General features: G+C 39.1%; 1 protein-coding gene across 1 annotated transcript; it reads left to right on the top strand.

Annotated features, from left to right (window-relative positions):
• Positions 1-1,131: 1,131 nt before the first annotated feature.
• On the top strand, positions 1,132-13,886 carry SPHKAP (SPHK1 interactor, AKAP domain containing; the record flags this gene model as incomplete). Its single annotated transcript, XM_010163600.2, has 5 exons — positions 1,132-1,152; positions 3,234-3,293; positions 6,511-6,645; positions 9,606-9,861; positions 10,145-13,886. Coding segments are annotated over exons 1-5 (4,214 nt in total), but the record flags the coding sequence as incomplete, so codon positions are not given.
• Between the last annotated feature and the right edge of the window lie 2,276 nt (positions 13,887-16,162).

Here is a 16,162-nt window from a genome sequence, read left to right as displayed (position 1 = left end):
GAACCAAAAGTAGATATTAGCATCCAACAGGGAAGTTGTGGATGACTATCTCACTATATAAAGCCAGAAATTGTGTGGTGGTTTTTTTTTTTTCATTTTGTATCATGTAACACTATTTAATTTTTGTTGTTTCCCCCCCACACACCCCAAAAAAGTATTTCCTAAGCCAGGAAAAAAGGCAATATCTTGACATTTCTGCATGGTTTCCAGACAGTAGCTCAGTATGAGTGGAAAGCAGAGACATTTGGAAAATGAAAAGATGTCTGTGAGAAGACAAGAATGTGAGGTGTAAAGGAGAAGTGTATGGGAAAGGACTGACATTTAAAGATACTATGAGGATTAGGACAAATTTAGGTTCTAGTTAAACTAAGGTAAAATACATTAACCTGCATCTGACTAAAGGAAAAAAGTCAGAATTAAATTGAAGTTAACAAATGCTGACCTTGGCTCTTTCTTCATAATCTATGCACTATTTCCCACCTACAGATTATGAATTATTCTGCAGTGTTGTTTTGCCTTGTTTTGATGGAGATGTCCCTGATAATTACTAGAAGTTCATCAGGCAATGCAAGCTAGTGAGAGTTTAAACTTTGTATTATAGAAAAAAATAGATAAAATAAAGAGATTATTACTTTAAATAATAGATATTCCTGCTTATGCTGTTATTTCTTCTACTGAGGCATTAGCGAGTTTTACGTCATCCCTGCCACATGAGAGACAATATTTTTCGGCTGCTTGGAAAGGGCATACCTTTAGGATGGTAGTTGGTATCACTGGTAGGAGTGCCAGTGTATAACACAGCAAAGGCATGTACCATTGTACCAACATGTAGGTAGCAAGTGACAAAAATAGATTTACCAGAGCAGAGTGTTCGGCTGGAATGTATGCACAGACAGAACTGCTTTTTCACAAACTTTTTTACACTGAATCCAGTATAAAACTAGACCTTACCACTCTGGCATGGGGGCTTGGAAACAAACCTCCTAAGTGAGTGCTCTGCCTTCAGTACGGTAGTGAACATGTTTAAGAGGGCTAGAAAGTGAACCTGTATCTTCCAGTACTGCTGTCTTGGTTCCCAAATTAATAGTTGCCTAAGCAAATGCACCTCTGTGCACCTGCAGACTCATAACCATGTATCACTGTGGGCAGTGGGTAAGTACCCTTGCAAATCAAGAGCGTTATTTTCTGATGCTTTGTAATAATAAACTATTGCTGGTATGTAAAATGCCTACCTATAAAATCCCACTAGAAAGTAACACAATTTTTTGTCTGCATAATTAACTGTAACATGTTTAGGACATTATGTAACTACCACATTATATTGTTCAAGGGTATTTTTAATAATTCATAGCTTAGAAATTTTTATATCTATTTCTTAAAAGTTAGCCAGCCATAAAATGCAGACGACAGTGACATATCCTGATTGCTGACACTGTTGGGCAGAGAAAAATTTTTCCCAAAATTGTAAAAACGCTGGATAAAATGTTTTTAAGTTCATGTAAAGATACCATTAAACTATTTAAAAGGGCAAAAAGCTTTCTTTTTCAGTGGGTTTTTTTTTTGGTTTACAATGGGAGGTCTGGCTGGATCTTTCCATCTGCTGTGCTGGCTGTTACTGCAGATGGTCATAATCTGTACATATGGTATGTGCATATATAAACTGAAATCAATGTTGTCTTGGGGTAAAAGCAGGCACACAACAGGAGCTCGGATGCCTAACACAAGAATATTGCTGAAGGGGATAATTTAGAGTGTTTTATTTTCCTAGGGAAAATTTACATAGAATTAAGGAAAGAAGCATTTACTGTTTGCTGGAAAAAAAAATTTAAAAAAGAAAAGAAAAAAAAAGAAAAAAAATTCAGCTTTTAGGAAGTGAGTTCTGGATCTGCAATTTATTTGGAATGAAGTGTTGGCTTCAGCTCAGCCCTGAATCTGTGACAGATTTTGGTTTAAATCAAGACAACACTAAACTAACACAAATTTCTGAAGAGATATCCACAGCACACAGAAGTAGGACAGTCAGCATAGATTTGGAGTCCCTGCTTCTAACTCAGAATAACACTGGAGGAGGGATATTCTTAGTTCTGAAAATTAGAAAATGTAAAAAAAAAAAAAAAAAAGTCTTCAGAAATGAAATAGTCTTTAGATCTGAAGTTTCTGTTTAAGTCAATCTCACGGCCATCAAATGGCTGCTGAAACTCGTAAGGATCAAAGGGACAAAAGACCTTGTCTTTAAAAGTACTTGCCTGTGAATCTCATGTAAATTTAGTAGATTATAAAAAGATGTTCTGCCACCTATTGTAGTGTCCGTTAGCACTGCTAAAAACTTCTGCTTGCGTGTTGGCTCACAGAATGGTTTGGGTTGGAAGGGACCTTTAAAGGTCATCTAGTCCAACCCCCACTGAAATGAGCAGGGACATCTTCAACTACATCAGATTGCTCAGAGCCCCGTCCAGCCTGACCTTGAATGTTTCCAGGGATGGGGCTTCTACCACCTCTCTGGACAACCTGTTCCAGTGTGTCACCACCCTCATTGTAAAAAAATTCTTCCTTATATCTAGTCTAGATCTCCCCTCTTTTAGTTTAAAACCATTACCCCTTGTCCTATCGCTAAAGGCCCTGCTAAAAAGTTTGTCCTCATCTTTCTTATAGGCTCCCTTTAAGTATTGAAAGGCCTTATGAACCAAGGTTAAAAAAAATATATATATTTCCATAAAGTCTTAAACTTCTACTTAGGATGTTTGAAAAGTTAGGAAAAATAATACAAAATTTATGTGATGTGGAGAAAACTCTAAAAGCAACTCAAAATTTTTATATGTATCAATACTTGCACTTACGAAACATTTCGCAACAAGTGCCTGAAAAGAAGAAATCATTGGAAAAGCAGGACATGAAGAGTTTATCTGATATACAATCAAATGCGTTTTTAACATTTCCTCTATCTTTTCCAATATCCTCTGTATTACAGTTTATTGGCAACATTTGCCCGTTCATCAGACAAGCTAATTGTCATAGCAGATAAAGTCATGACTTACTGTTGTTCCTCTTTTTTTCGTTTGTAATATCTAGTCTGCTATTCTCTTTGCTAATCTTCCAACCTTTCTTGTACTAGGAAAAGGCTTCTCACATTTCAGCTACAATGCTAGAAAAGGAACATATATTGAATTTAAGAGGGTTGCTGCCTTTCTAATATGACTTTATAAACTACTGTTTCTTTTTTTCTCTTATTCCAGGTTTGTTTTGTGAATTTAGATGCAAACAGAGATGATTGCAGCGATGAGCAAGTGAAACAGGTAACGTGCACAGTGAGTCTAGCCAGGTACACTAGGACTCTCCAACAAAAACCCAGATCAAAATTCTATGGACAAATCAAAGCCAGCCCTAGATTTTTAACCCTTACAGAGAGCAATGCATCAGGAATCTGAAATTATCTCTACACCATGCCATATTTTATAGCTTTTCTTACTCCCATCCCAGAAATAGCTAATGGATTGTTGCAGCCTGTGAATTCACAGCAGTTATCATGTGAGTGGACTTCTTGCTCAGCCTTGGTTTTATCAGAGAAGTGGACATGGATATGTTATATATCCAATTTTTAAAAAATTTATATAAATAATACTACATAAAAATAATTTCTGATGTCTCTCCTACTGCTAGAAAGCCTTTGAGAATCTTCTTCATTTAGGTCTTGTTCAGCTGACCAGTCTTAGTTAAACTCCAGATAGTTTGATTATGTGGTCTTAAGGAGGGTCTAGATAGAACAGAACTGAAGGTGTGTTTTACTTGCTTAACTGAAAGTTTGGAGGGTAGAAAAAAAGAGATTAAAAAAATAAGAAAGATTGGTTATTTTATAAACACTAAGACAAACTACATCATGATATGCTATTTAAAATATATACCATTCCAAAAACAACTCACATCTCAGGAAGTCACATTTTAAAGATATGGACTGGTGTCAGTTTTGAGTTTACATCCTCCTTTATCAGTTCATTTTCACCATCCTGGCTCGGTGCCTATGATTGATACAGCAATATGTCAGCAATATGTGGTAAGCGAACAAAGGTAGGATCTCCTGACCATACTCAGGGAGTTCCTCAGTAAAGCATTACAGTTAGTTTGCTGAAACCACTTTTAGCTCATGGAAAGACAAACAATACTGGAATCTTGTTGCCTCCTGCAAGTCATTCATTAGCAAGAGTCATTTTTCTATGCTGTTTTCTGCATCCTGGATCTGTGAAAATTCAGATGTCAAAAATAAACATGGCTGTCTTTTGAATCAGCAGGTAAACTGTGAGAGGTTTAACTTTACTGGATCCACAGAAGCACTGTTTGTTTTCTAGTAAGCAATGGTTTTATTATGGTTTACAGTATTTTTTAAGGACCGAAAGCTATAGCAAGTCATAAGGAAATACCAAAATTTTCTCCCTCAATCTTAGAGCTAGAGATCTATAAAAGCCAACTTAAACTAGCTTTATGCAGCTACCCTTTATGATGCCTGGAGACTAGATTACTCCCTCACAAGCACAAATCAACTTTGAAAGGAGCTGCATGATTTTTACCTGTCAGCCCTACAGCAGAGGTGCATTCACCAGCTGTGCACTTTGCACAGCCCTAAGCTCTTCCTTCGCAGCCAAACCCGGTCGGCTCCCCAGAGTGCTGCACCCCGACATGCCCACAGCTGGCACTCCCCTCCTGGCACGTGGAGGGACTGCTTACCGAGAGACCACAATGTTTGGCCACATCTTAGAAAGGTAGTTTCTGGTGCAGAGTCAACACATTTGTTAGCCATGACTGGAAGATGATACCTTTCTTTTAGTTTTCAGTGTAGGTAATAAAAATTCACTGCTAGCACAGATACTATATATTCTTCTCTAAGAGGAAACTAGCTCATCACAATTTTTGTGTATAATATTCAGTTTGTGTAAATTATCTTTGAGTGAGGCAGATTTTTATACAACACACTGATGTGGGGAAAGCATTTTATAGAAGAATTTTAAAGATTTTAGCACAGCTGTTGTTCATATGAAATATAGAACTATTTACTAATAGGTACTGTTAGGACTTTTAATTACCCTTTGAACCTTGTAATGGGTTAAATTTGGGATTTCTTGCTGTAAAATAATAATCTTTACAGACTTTTCCTTTTTTATTCTGAACAAAAAGTAGGGAACTAAAGTAAAAGATATACAAAATGCCACAATTTCCTGCCGAAGATATCTGATAAAATGTGGTAATTTAGACAGTAGAAAAATAGAGATACATAGAGAAATATGTGTGATAACAGAAAGGTTATAATTTGAAAAAAGAAAAGGATGAGAACGTTTTTGTACTATACTGAAATGTCAAACTGAATTGAAGCATTGAATTCAGTTATGTCAAATATAAATACTTAGTCTCATCTGAAGATCAGTCTACTGAAAAGTGAATTGTTCCCAAAAATTGAATTAGATTTTGCTAAGCCAGAAAGTTTTATTATATCTAATTCACTCTGAGGAAAACTAACAGTACTGCAAGCTTATTATTTTGAAGATGAAAAGGAAAAAGTAAAGTATCATTGAATTGCATAGTAACGAAAGCATATGGCTCGGTCCCTGAGATCTACGATCCTTTAATGGCTTTGCCATTTGATGGGCTGTGTTAGTGCATAAAATGGAGGTGATATTTGCTACCTCTCTAAGGTGTCATCCTTGATTCCCTGTCCGTAAAGCAAGCACACTGAGATCCTGGGCTGAAAAGAATTGCAAGTACTCTTAGAGTAGATATTGTCCTTTTGGTCCGGCCTTTGTACACAAATGAGCACAGATGTCTCCTATACATCACTGGGGACTCCTAGCAGTATTGCAATACAGATCTCATGTTATATAGCATCACTGATGCTGTGACTATTATCTCTTCTGGCTCCAGCAGATACATAACAGGTAGAAAATGATTGTATCATTACAAATGAAAGGCCACAAAGGTGTCCATTGGAACAGCAAAGAAATGCACATTTAATCTGTGTATTACATACTTCCATTATTCCGGGTTAAATATTGCATCAGTTTGATCAGCAATTCCCAGCTAACTTTCCCGTTGGTTTCTTGCTTGTCATATGCCTAGAGGAAAACTGGAAGATTTGCCCTGTTCTCATTGCCATGCTTACTGAACCTTTTCTGGTTTAGGCAATAACAGACAAAGTGTTCTCAGTCTCTTAGGAACTCACTCATAACGGGAAGGCCAAGCATTTAGATGCACAAATACAATCAAGCTGTTTTAGTACGTGACAACGTAAGGGATGACAGTTTGTCCTGCTGGACAGTTCTGCAGAAGTTCATACTGTCACCATTGTCTTGCCTCATGGCTCAAAAGAAAGAATGTGCATTTTAATGCTTCCAGTTCTATTTTAAATCAACTCAAGGTAGTAAGTTCAAGTAAGCTTTCTAAAGGGATGCCTTTAAGTGGTATTCATGAATATAACTGTGAAACTCAGACTTCATTACCTGAGAGCAAAATTTATCTTTCATATTACAGAGGTTGATCAGCATCTCTCCAAATCTCCCCAAACTCATCAGTTCGATGAGCGTACAGCCGCCAAAGGAAAATGAAATAGTCCTGCTGAGTGGATTAGCATCAGGAAACCTTCAGGCTGATTATGAAGTTCCCCAGGTAGGAACCAAACTCATCTTTAAGATCACATCACACCTGTGAAGGATGGAATTTGGAAAGTGGAAAAAAGAAAGCTGAAAGCAAAGACTTTGCACCAGTTTAAGAGATGAGTGGGAGTTTGCAAACATAAAAAATAAATCTGTCTAACCAGTCTGTTAATTGTGGCGGGGTGGGGGGGAGCGACACAAAGATAGGACAGAGATCCTGCTATTCCCTCTAGATCCTGTGGATGTCTGGGTTGCAGCTGATAATGCTTTAAGCCATATTAGCGGTTCATCCTTCAGGGAAGGCAGGCATTGGTGGCAGAGATGATTCATAAGCCCAGATTTGAAGAGTAGCAGAAGTCAGAAGGGCAGCACAGAGTGGGGAAAGGAAAGATGTAACACTTGTTCTGTGTGCATAGCTAGATAGGGGCACAGCTCCTACGGAATCCCTTTTAAGCGAAGTCTTGCTACTTCCCACTTGTGTTCCCAATCCATCTTCTCCCACGCTTGCACCTTGGAAAAGAGCTGACAATAGGACTTAAAGATCCTAGAGGCTACTGTAAGCCTGAATGTGACAATGGAAAATACCAAGTGACATTAACCATATCAGAGCTGATACCTCATTTAGCTTCTGTCAACTTAAAAAGTAATTAATGTATTAATTAAATCTTAACATTGAAAGGAGATAAAGGCAAAGTTCTCATGCTAACTCCTTCACTCCCATTATTGCCAATGAAATGTTCCCCATCTGTGATCTCGAGGCCAAGAATTCTTCTTACTGGTGTCGTACAGAGAAAGGAAGCAAACAATAACATTTGCTTAAAGGCATTTTAACGCACAAGTTCCAGAAGCTTAACTCCTTATTGTAATAAAAAGATTTTTCTTCCTTTCTGTTTTTATCATACTTTATGCCTGTTCTTATCTGTGTAAAGAAAGAGAATGAAAAACACTTCAGTATTTTTGGGCCTGATTCTAATCTCATTTGGCCAAGCACGAATTTGGAACAACATCATTAAAATTGCAGAGTTAACCCAGAGTACAAAACTGTCTCAGCAAACTTAGAACACAAACACGTATATACAGTTTTACCTGCTGCAGGAAAAAAAGCAGAAAACTTTTTTTTCACTGACACTAACTTGTATACAAAAGTCTTCATGAAGGCCCTGGAACAACTGTATTGCAAAGATAATTGAATTTTATGTTATACCAACAAGCTGATCTTTAAAGAAAAAAAATTGCCTGGTTATTGAGCTTTCTTGCCACCTGTGACTGACAGCTGAATTTAGAAAGATTAAAAAAAATAAGAGCACAAGCCTATGGTGGGAGCAGTGGAGCTCCAAACTCCATTTCCCTGGGGGGAAGCCGTTGCAATACATACAGGGGTGTTTCGAGGTCTGAACAAGGTGGCTAAAGTACCCAAGTCATCCCCATCTCCGAAAGACTGCAGCCATTGAGACTGGCAGCCTTCTCAGAGAGAGTCCAGGCAACAGACAAATGAGAAGTAACCTAAATTTCTGTCTTGTAAAATGAGTAAAGCTTTGCATTGAGACTGGGTGAGATTTATTGCTCAGATAAGCACATGCCATGTTCATCCTTACATTTGTTTGGCTTTCCAGAGAATTTCATTTGTAAGGACACTCACATAGTTTTCATACAAACTTTTTTTTTCTACTTCCCCTCAGCCCTTTTCACAAGTACAACCCTGCAAACTGTGGACTGGAGAAACAGCAGGGGAATGTTTGATCTAAGGCTGCATCTGTTTTTAATAACATTTTTCACAATACGGTGTGTGCTCAAGTCTGATTCAGCCATGATTTCTTAGTAGCAAGTTAAAAAAAAAAAAAAAATCTATCTTTTCTGTTTTACTTTTAACACTAATTTATCTGGCTTTCAGTTCAGACATTTTTTAAGTGGAAAGGAAGAGCTGGGTAATAAAACCTGCTATTCCAACATAATACTCATCCCACTCCTTTTATTACTCGATATTTGCTTTGTATTCACACTCAAAGACAAAAGATCTAGGATGGGGTTACATTATGCTAGATACCGTGCAAATGCACAGGGGGTCCAGGGCATCTTTGAACAGCTTAAAATCTACCACCTCGATTCAAAGTTGGTTCACGCAAGCTGGTTTCTTCCTGGGGGCCTGGAGTTGAAGCAGAAGATCACAAGCTGCAAAAGCTTGGCTTTGCTTCAGAGTACATCCATACCACAAACGTAGTCCCATGCAGAGATACCAACTTAGCTCTGTGGTTGTATAAATATCCAGTTCCTTTCTCTCAGTTTCTATCCAACTTTCAACTTAATTGTACAGCTTCTCTGGATAAGACAGTTTTGTACAAAGGCTCAGCACAGTGTGCAGTGGAACCCCATTTCCAGTGGGAGGTTATACTGGTCTGAAATAATGGGCCTTTGGGCAAATAAGGAATAAGAGGAAGAAGAGCAAAGAAACAAAATAAAACACTATTTTAAAACAATCTGTAGGAACATCTAAAGGCGACCTGCTCTTAACAATCTCACCAGCCAGTATTTACAGGGCTGCCTTCAAGCAAGTATTAGCAATAGAAATGATCCTGAAAAAGAATTCATTCCCACAAACAATTCCCTCAAGAGACAGGTAATACTGGGTGGTGCAAGGCCATTAATAACAGTATGTCAGAGGGCTAAAAGCAAATAAGTCTGTTGTTAAAACAAGAAGTTGATTGAAAACAAACAACTTGGTAATCTCAATAAAATAAAGATGCCCCTGTGATATAGCTGGGTTCACTACTAAAACATTTGTATAACAAAAGCCGTCAGTCCAAGCAGTCTTATTTTGGCATATATCTAACTGCACACCATGTTACAAACAGCTAAATGACAAGTTGTATTGCATCTTTGCAACAGAACGTTCCTGAGATATTTATAGAGAAGGAAGCTTAAAATAAGATTTATTTTTTAATTAAATAACTATTTGAGATTTTTTTTCCCCTCTAGTGTCCTTGGCTGGCAGATGTCTGCTTGGTTCAGTGTGCAAGGGGGGACAGGAAAAACAGCACAAGCTGCATCATTTTTGAAATAAACAAGTTTCTAATTGGACTTGAGCTCGTTCAGGAGAGACAGCTGCAGATAGAAGCTCATGTCTTAAAGCCCGAGGATGACACAAACTGCTCAGTGTCCTCTATAGAAGAAGATTTCCTCACAGCATCTGAGCACCTCGAGGATGACAACGAGGCCGATGAATGTAAAACTGGTAAAAGCAATGAGACCAAGCATAATTCTGCTGTTGTTCATACTGCAAAACAGCCATGGCGATGCTCACAGGAATTGAACTTGATGTTAATTCATGAATATATTTATTTGGAATTTAGAAAATGGACAGCCATTCATATTTTTAAATTGTTGTTCAAAGACAAGGGTACATGGTTGTGCAGTAGTTTTACAGACCAGTAATGCATTATACACTTGTGCAGCCCTTTTCTTTTTAAAATTACAGGTCCTCTGCAAAAAGTAATTTCTTCTTTTTCTTTTAATAGGTCACGAAAAATTAAGTATTTCAGAAGCATCTTCAGATGTCAAAAAAAGTAAAGGAAAGGGATTTGAAAATCTCCACTACAGAAAAGCCCGGTTGCCGTTAATTCTTGAGGGAAACTGCATTAATAAAGATAACGCAGCCACTAGAGTCTCTGAAGCTGTGAATGCTGTGGCTGAAGATGGCATGTTACCACCTGAAGAAAAGACAGATCAGGAAACACTGTGGCAGAAGGAATTAGCTGGAAGAGCTACTTCATCCTTCAGTACTACTAATTTGACTAGTGAGGTTAAAAATTCCTGCTCAGCACATATGTTAGATGTATCTTTAAACCAAATGGCTAAAGAGGAGCTGGGGCCTCTGTATGACCCAACGGCAAAACACAACAGTAACACAGATGGAGAGGATTGTGCAGGTATCAGGAAAACTGATCCTCCCTTGCAAAATGAGCAGGCAACTACAGGTCAGTATGCCACAAATTTAGCAGAATCTGTTCTGCAAGATGCATTCATTAGGCTGTCACAGTCTCAACCCTCTTTTAGTGAGGAGGCTGCAGTCAGCATCTCCATGGGAAGCTCCTGTAAGTCAGAAGATGTATCTGCTTCCCGATCATGGAATGAACTTCCAAAGATTGTCATAGTGCAAAGTCCAGACAGTTCTGAGAATATACCTGACTGGTCAGGGTCTGCCTTTCCCAACCTGTGCCACTGGACTGAATCAGAAAGTTCTGCTGAAGTTTCAGATTACTTTGAGGAAGAACATTCAAACAGACATGGCCAGAGCACACTAGAAGTGGCTCTGGCTTGTGCAGCCACTGTTATTGGAACCATTTCCAGTCCCCAGACTGCAGAAAAATTCAGGCAGGATCAAGAAGCCACAGACTTATATAAAAGTGGAGTGGCTGATAATGAAGAGCTGCACACAGCATCTTCACAGCTGCTTGATGACTCTGCTAGCACAGAATATTCATTTCCATCTGCACTGTGTGGCATGACTCAAGTAGCGAGTGCTGTAGCTGTCTGTGGTCTGGGGGAAACGAAAGAAGAGAAGTATCCTGCAGCTTCAAGTGGACTTCTATCTGCTGCTCAGACTTCAGCAGCCATTACTCTTCATTGTAGCATAGCTATAGGGAGCAGCATGGAGAACCTAAATGATAGCATTGCTGAGGTACTTCTCAAAGAGGCATCAGTAATTTTAACAAAACCCAACACATACAAAAATGTGGGGCATTTTATGGAATCCATAAATGGAAAAATTATTGAAACAGCAGCAAGACCACGGATTCCACACACTAATGAAGTAATCAGGGATGAACTTGCCCAAAACTTATCCAATATTATTCTACGTCATTCTATTGAAGAGGTTACGAAGAAGAGACAGTTACACACTCGTTCAGAAAACGGCTCAAGTACACAAGACATTTTAATGGAGACTGCAAATGAGTTGCTTTTTAATGTAATATATTTCACATGCAAGAAGATGAATGATATAAGACAAGCTGAAGAGTGTTCTCTCTTTTCTGAGGACACAAAAGCGGAGGAAGTAACAAGAGCAGAAGGATGGTCGACACAGGCAACAGCACATGGAGCTTCACACAGCCCCCTTGATTACTCTGCTGTTAAGCCCTTTGGTACATCCTACAACACTAGTGCTAGCAAAGATCTTGGAAATGTCGCAAACACTAGGCAAAGCTCTATGAAAGATGTAAATAACAAGGAAAGTGCCACACTGAATTCAGAACCAACAAGTAGAGCTACAGGGCATAACACCCTTGTTGCAAAAACATCTCCCAAGAAAAGATATCTGAAAAGAACAGCACGAGACTCTTACAAATCCCCAAATCAGAGTAACAATCATCAGAAGAAGAAAGACTATAGATCATTTTCAGACAGAGAAAATGCCTTTGCAAACAATGAATGCAAGCATGGTGTTCAAGAACAGCTGTCTTCCAGTGCCACCATCAATGCAGAAAACCAGGCCAAGCATAAGTGTGATGCTGTGCTAAATAATGATGTTCAGGTTAGCTTGTCTTTATTAGGAAATCATGTCTTGCTTCCTTCTCAGCCTGTGCTACAGGTGAAACATTCAAGGGACAAATATTGTATAACGGATTTTGCAGAAGAATTGGCAGAAACAGTTGTCTCTATGGCAACAGAAATAGCTGCCATTTGTCTTGAAAATTCTAATGGAAAGCAACCCTGGTTCTGTGCATGGAAAAGAGGCAATGAATATCTGGTGACCCAGAGTTTGTCATGCAGAACCATGAAAAGAAAAAAGGAACCCCATGCTAATGGTTCAGTTGTTCGGAAGCACAGGGCACCTAGACTTAGTGAGATCAAAAGAAAAACAGATGAGCATCCTGAGTTAAAGGAAAGATTGATGAATCGGGTAGTAGATGAATCTATAAACCTTGAGGACACACCAGATTCAGTCAATATCTTTGCAAATGAGGTGGCTGCCAAGATCATGAACCTCACCGAACTCTCCATGGTTGACAGCATCTGGCAAGGTCCAAACCACCCCAGGAACAGGTTGCACTGTGAAAGATGGAGCCGAGCCAAGGCCTCAAGCTGTGAGAGCATACCAGAGGAAGACTTGGATTCCAAAGCCTCTTTCAATACCCTAGGCCTAATGAACACCTTTGGTCAGCCTGTGAGCCAGACAAGTTCTGTCTCAAAGCAGTCTAGTTGTGAAAGCATTACAGATGAATTTTCAAGATTTATGGTGAACCAGATGGAAAATGAAGGAAGAGGTTTTGATTTATTACTGGATTACTATGCAGGAAAAAATGCAAACAACATCTTAACTTCTGCTTTGCAACAGGTAGCCAAGAAAAATGGCCATCTTAACGTAAGACCAAGTTGCCCATCCAAACAGTCCAGCACAGAAAGCATAACAGAAGAATTTTATAGGTATATGCTAAGAGAAATAGAAAAGGAAAATAAAGATAATGTATCTTCCCCTCGGAATTCAAAGGACTGGTGTGGCTCTTTGCTACCACCCTCTCTACGATCACCTTTTTGCTTTAGGCAATCGTCCATGCCTGACAGCAGGTCATCAGGCTCTAGGCTAACAGTTAATGTCCCAGTTAAGGCAAATTCATTAGATGGATTTGCCCACCATCACCAAGATTCCTTAAGCGTACAGCCAGTCAGTACTGTGGCTTCTTCAGGTCTTTGCAAGTCTGACTCATGCCTGTACCAAAGATGCAAGACTGACCAGATAACAGATATGTTGATTCATGAGACATGGGCAAGTTCTATTGAATCTCTGATGCGCAAGAACAAAATCATAGCAGATGAGGCAGAGGTTGCGGAGGCAGACCGGTTTCACAGTGATTCCCCACCACATGTGGAACAATATGCAAACAGACTGGCTGCAAATATTGTTGAAAGTGGTAAAAATTTAATTGTTGTCCAGCAGGATTCCTTTGATTATACAAGCCAAGAACATATGCTGGAAAGCAAATACCCCGAAACCGCAACTCCGATTCAATCAAAACCCAAAAAGGATGGAGTAAATTTGGATGAAAAAAAAGAGCATATGAAGAGCCCTGGATGCCTCCCTGCAGGTCAGCACAGGGAAGTACCTTTAATTCAGATAGAAACTGATCAGCGAGAAGAGCCAGATAAAGACTCAGATTCCTTAGTGTCATGTGGCCCTTCTGGAAAGGAGCATCAAAGCAAAGAAAAGCCTCCAGAAGCTTTTGATGGGAAACACACGGTTTCCATTTCTCTGCTAGATAGGTAAGTGACAAAACAGCAAATCAGAACATTGCTTCAGTGTTTGTTTTTATTTCCCAGTAAAAATGATTTTTATAAAGGAAGAAGATAAGAAAAGAAGCACTTTTAAAGAAATAAACAGGTTAAGTTCTGACTACAGGTTTCTAATGGCATAAAATCACCCAATCATATATCACAGTGCCAATTTCTGGAGCAAACTTACACTGAATTTGACAATACTCTGGTTCTGAGACTCAAACCTAATACTGCACAGACAACTAAGTTTTCCCTCTACAGATATTTAAGTCTTCCATAGTCAAGACAGGAAATATGGACAAAGTTTGAACTTCCATTTAGCACTGTCCAATACCTCAATCAACAAAAAAAACCCCAAACAAACAAACAAAAAAATCAGTGGTAGTGTAAAACAGAAGATAGCAGAAATTGACCTGTAGTTCTCTGCTATGCTTGTTCCTATAACTAATGCTTTGTGTATCTGGAAACAAGACCAGACTTCTGAGAGCTTGAAGTTCAGCTTTGTGTTTACAGTCTGGAACTACAAGTAATAAAAATTCTTTAGTGGAGGAAATAAAATAGTAATTAAAAGCACTCTTCACCTCCTTTGGTTCAAGACTTCTCTTGTAGAATTTAGACAGAGAAGAGAATAACATTTCACGTTACTTTAATTTCATGGAGTTTGTACCACAGCTTACCACCCTCTCCTTACAGCTGTACTCCTTTTGTTGAGAAATCTGCAGCTTGCGTTAAGGCAGAGTGTAAGCCCAGTGTGAGAGTGCAGTGCAAACAGAGAGGATTGCTGCGGATGCTGTGAGGTTAAGAGTAAGACTCATTCTCAGGGCATTGCCTATTTTTAACTATACTTCATCATAGCTGTTATTTTAATGGTATCTAAACTGCCAATCACTTGGAGCATTGCAGCACCCCATTATCTCAGAGTGCTAGAAAGAGTGAAGGTGCTAGTGTTAGCTCATTTTATTCTAGGCAGTGCTCCGTTTTGGTTTTTTTGACAGAGATCTGTTTGAAGTGAGAAAGCATGTAGTTCCCTGTGTATGGTAGCAATTAGGTGGGTAATTATCATAGTGTCCCTATTCTTACGTATTGACTCTCTCCCACTAACCTTCCTCTTCCTTCGAAAAACAACCTGCTTTTAATAAGATACATTTAGAAATCTACTTATTTGTAATTTTGACTGTTTGAAAAGGAGGATATTTTTGCACAGTTTATGAGCCCTTTAAAAGCAACTTTTCTTCTGCCTTTGATGCAGAGTTCCTGAAGTGGCTGTGGGAAGTTTAAAGCAATAGGATTGGTAGGGCAGAATTAGTAACTAGAGACTACACCTGCACAAGCATTTTGGTGCAGCAGTGCAGTGCAGTTCTGAATCAACTTGTCTTTGTTTCCATGCACTGGCTCTGTTTGCAGCATGCAATGCAGATTGCTTTGAAAGGAATCTCGACTAGAAGCTGCACAAGTGTGTACCAGATGTGCTCATACCCCCTACTGGGAAGGCAAAGTTTCCAGTGGTTCTTCACATGGGTTTTTACCACTTGTGGCATGGCTGTCTGGACCAAGTCTGGGCTGAAGTAAAAACCTAATATATATATATAATGTGGATATAAAAGCATCACCACCAATTGCTTTGATCCATTCCTACCACATGAAATTACTTGCTAGTATAGGTACAGGCACATAGGACTCCAGGCAAAATATCAAGCAGACATATAGTCAATTGGGGGTAGGGGGCAAGGCTGTGCAGGCCTGGAGAAGAAGTCTTCAGCAAGGAAAAATAGTTGTTCCTTGTATGTAGGCAGTGCAACAGACCCAGTCCTGTCACAGATACACAGAAACTGTTCCAACTGACTGTTCAGAAGTAGGGAACTGTCAGTTCAAAGCATCGCTAGTCTGAGATGTAATTGCATAATGAATCAAACAAAAGCCAAAATGCCAAGTAACAGTGCCCACGGAAATCTCTCTTGTTTTGGACCAAGTCTTAGGTGCTACCTGCCCTGCACTGAAAATCTGAATAACACCACTACATGAGTTTTGTACCTGCGGGGTCAGGGATGACAAGCATAGTTATTTGACAGATGTTGACTGCCTGGTAGAGCAGAGGCCCTCAGGCAAACAAGTCCCTTTCTCCCTGTACAGGAGACTGCCTCTCTTTCTAGCATCCAGCATAAATGCAGCAATTTCTCAGTTCTCCTGAGAGTGAGAACATGGCAAAAGGAAATACCCACAATATTGCCTCAGGATATTCTTAATGAAGTTAATTGCTTGGGAGA

Source organism: Antrostomus carolinensis, unplaced genomic scaffold (assembly GCF_000700745.2).
Source record: "Antrostomus carolinensis isolate BGI_N321 unplaced genomic scaffold, ASM70074v2 scaffold17852, whole genome shotgun sequence".
NCBI classification, from domain to species: Eukaryota; Metazoa; Chordata; class Aves; order Caprimulgiformes; family Caprimulgidae; genus Antrostomus; species Antrostomus carolinensis.
This window is presented reverse-complemented; position numbering and strand designations above follow the sequence as displayed.